At 45.5% G+C, this 1,812-nt stretch overlaps 1 protein-coding gene across 1 annotated transcript; it reads left to right on the top strand.

Annotated features, from left to right (window-relative positions):
- Window positions 1-189: 189 nt before the first annotated feature.
- On the top strand, window positions 190-1,812 carry LOC112138942 (low-density lipoprotein receptor; the record flags this gene model as incomplete). Its single annotated transcript, XM_024261607.2, has 6 exons — window positions 190-432; window positions 503-703; window positions 880-1,095; window positions 1,179-1,408; window positions 1,537-1,666; window positions 1,784-1,812. Coding segments are annotated over exons 1-6 (924 nt in total), but the record flags the coding sequence as incomplete, so codon positions are not given.

Raw genomic sequence — 1,812 nt, forward strand, 5'->3', positions numbered from 1 at the left:
AGGAGAAAAGCAGCTCTGCTTTTCTCCTTTAAAATCTACTGGAATTATGTTGATTGTGCTAAAGTATGTCTAAGTGTCACTGGTGAAGGGTTAAACATGTTTTGTGTTAAGAAGCATTTAAATTCCTTATAGATTAAAGGAAATATAACAAATTTTATTTGGATTGTATCACTTGCTGTTGGAACTGAAGAACTTTCTTGCCTCTTATCCAAACAGACCAGTTCCAGTGTGCTCATGGGAAGAAATGCATAGACAAGCAGCAGGTGTGCGACGGTACAGCTCACTGTCAGGACCACTCGGATGAGCAGCAGTGCATGAAGCGGACTGATAACTGTGCTCATCAGTGTGATGACAAGAACCGCTGCCTGCCTGCTAGCTTTGTCTGTGATGGAGAGAGGGACTGTATGGATGGCAGTGATGAAGCCAACTGTGGTGAGTTTATATAAAGCAAAAAAAATGAAGTCTGAATGTCTTCAGGTGTACAGAGTCTGTCCCCACACAGATGGAGATAAGCAAGATGAGGAAGAGGATGTCACGATGCCAACAGCTGTTCCCTCTGAGCCGCTTCCCATCAGATGTCCTTTAGGCTCCAAACTCTGCAAGGACAAGTCTGACTGCGTTCACTACAACCACGTCTGTGATGGAGAACCAGACTGCCGGGATGGCTCTGATGAGGAAGACTGCTTATCAACATGTGACAGTGGTAACTGCATGTGGTTTCATTGCCATCTAGTGAGCAGTACTTGTATTGTTTAAAATGGAAAACCCATGAACATTTCTACTTTTAAGAGTCTAATGTGACATGTTTGCAAACATTTAAGGATATTATTTGGGTAACTTCCCCTTCAGAGTTTGGTTTTAATTAACTCTGGTTTGCAGACCAATTCCAGTGTGCCCATGGAAAGAAGTGCATTGAGAAGAGTCAAGTGTGTGACGGAGTGCCTCAGTGTCAGGACCGGTCGGATGAACTGGAATGTGCCAAATACATGGAGGGCTGTGCACACCAGTGTGACGACGGGAGCCGCTGCATCCCCAGCAGCTTCCTGTGCGATGGGGAGCGGGACTGTGCTGACAGCAGTGACGAAGCCTCCTGTGGTACGTCTAACAAGAGTTGCAAATATCCTGAAACCTTGACTTAAAACGAGTCTGACAGTTCCTCTTCCCTCCCTACGCCTCAGCCGAAAAGGAGTGCAGCAGTTCAGAGTTTAGATGTTCCAGTGGCCAGTGTGTGTCTGCCTCAATGCACTGTGATGGTCACCCGGACTGCTGGGATGGCTCCGATGAAGAGGGGTGTGTCAAAGCACCAGTTTGTACCACCAACCACCGCTGTCCCCAAAGCAAGGAGTGTCTACTGCAGGAGTGGATCTGTGATGGAGACCAGGACTGCAAAGATGGCACGGATGAGAAGGTTGATAGATTAAATCTGTCCACTTGCATGTTCTAAAACTAAATTAACAAAACTGAGTTAGAGATGTAAAACTGCATTTTTGAAGTTTTATTCTATACTGAGCTAAAAGACTTGCCATTTCTCTCTAGGACTGTCCTGTGGCTCCAGCAGATTGTGAGGCCTTCCAGTGGCAGTGTAGGTCTGGATCGACTTGTATTCCCACAACCTGGAGGTGTGATGGCACAAAGGACTGTGACGACAATAGTGATGAGCTTGACTGTAAGAATTTGTTTTAGTAGATCTAAAGGTGGAGGGTTTCTATAATTGAAACTTTTATTACTGCACCATTTTTCTTCAAATGGTTTAATGACTAAGGAAGCGGCTATCTGCTTGCAGGTGGAAAACTAACATGCCACCCCCATGAG

Source organism: Oryzias melastigma, unplaced genomic scaffold (genome assembly GCF_002922805.2).
Source record: "Oryzias melastigma strain HK-1 unplaced genomic scaffold, ASM292280v2 sc01803, whole genome shotgun sequence".
Taxonomy (NCBI): domain Eukaryota; kingdom Metazoa; phylum Chordata; class Actinopteri; order Beloniformes; family Adrianichthyidae; genus Oryzias; species Oryzias melastigma.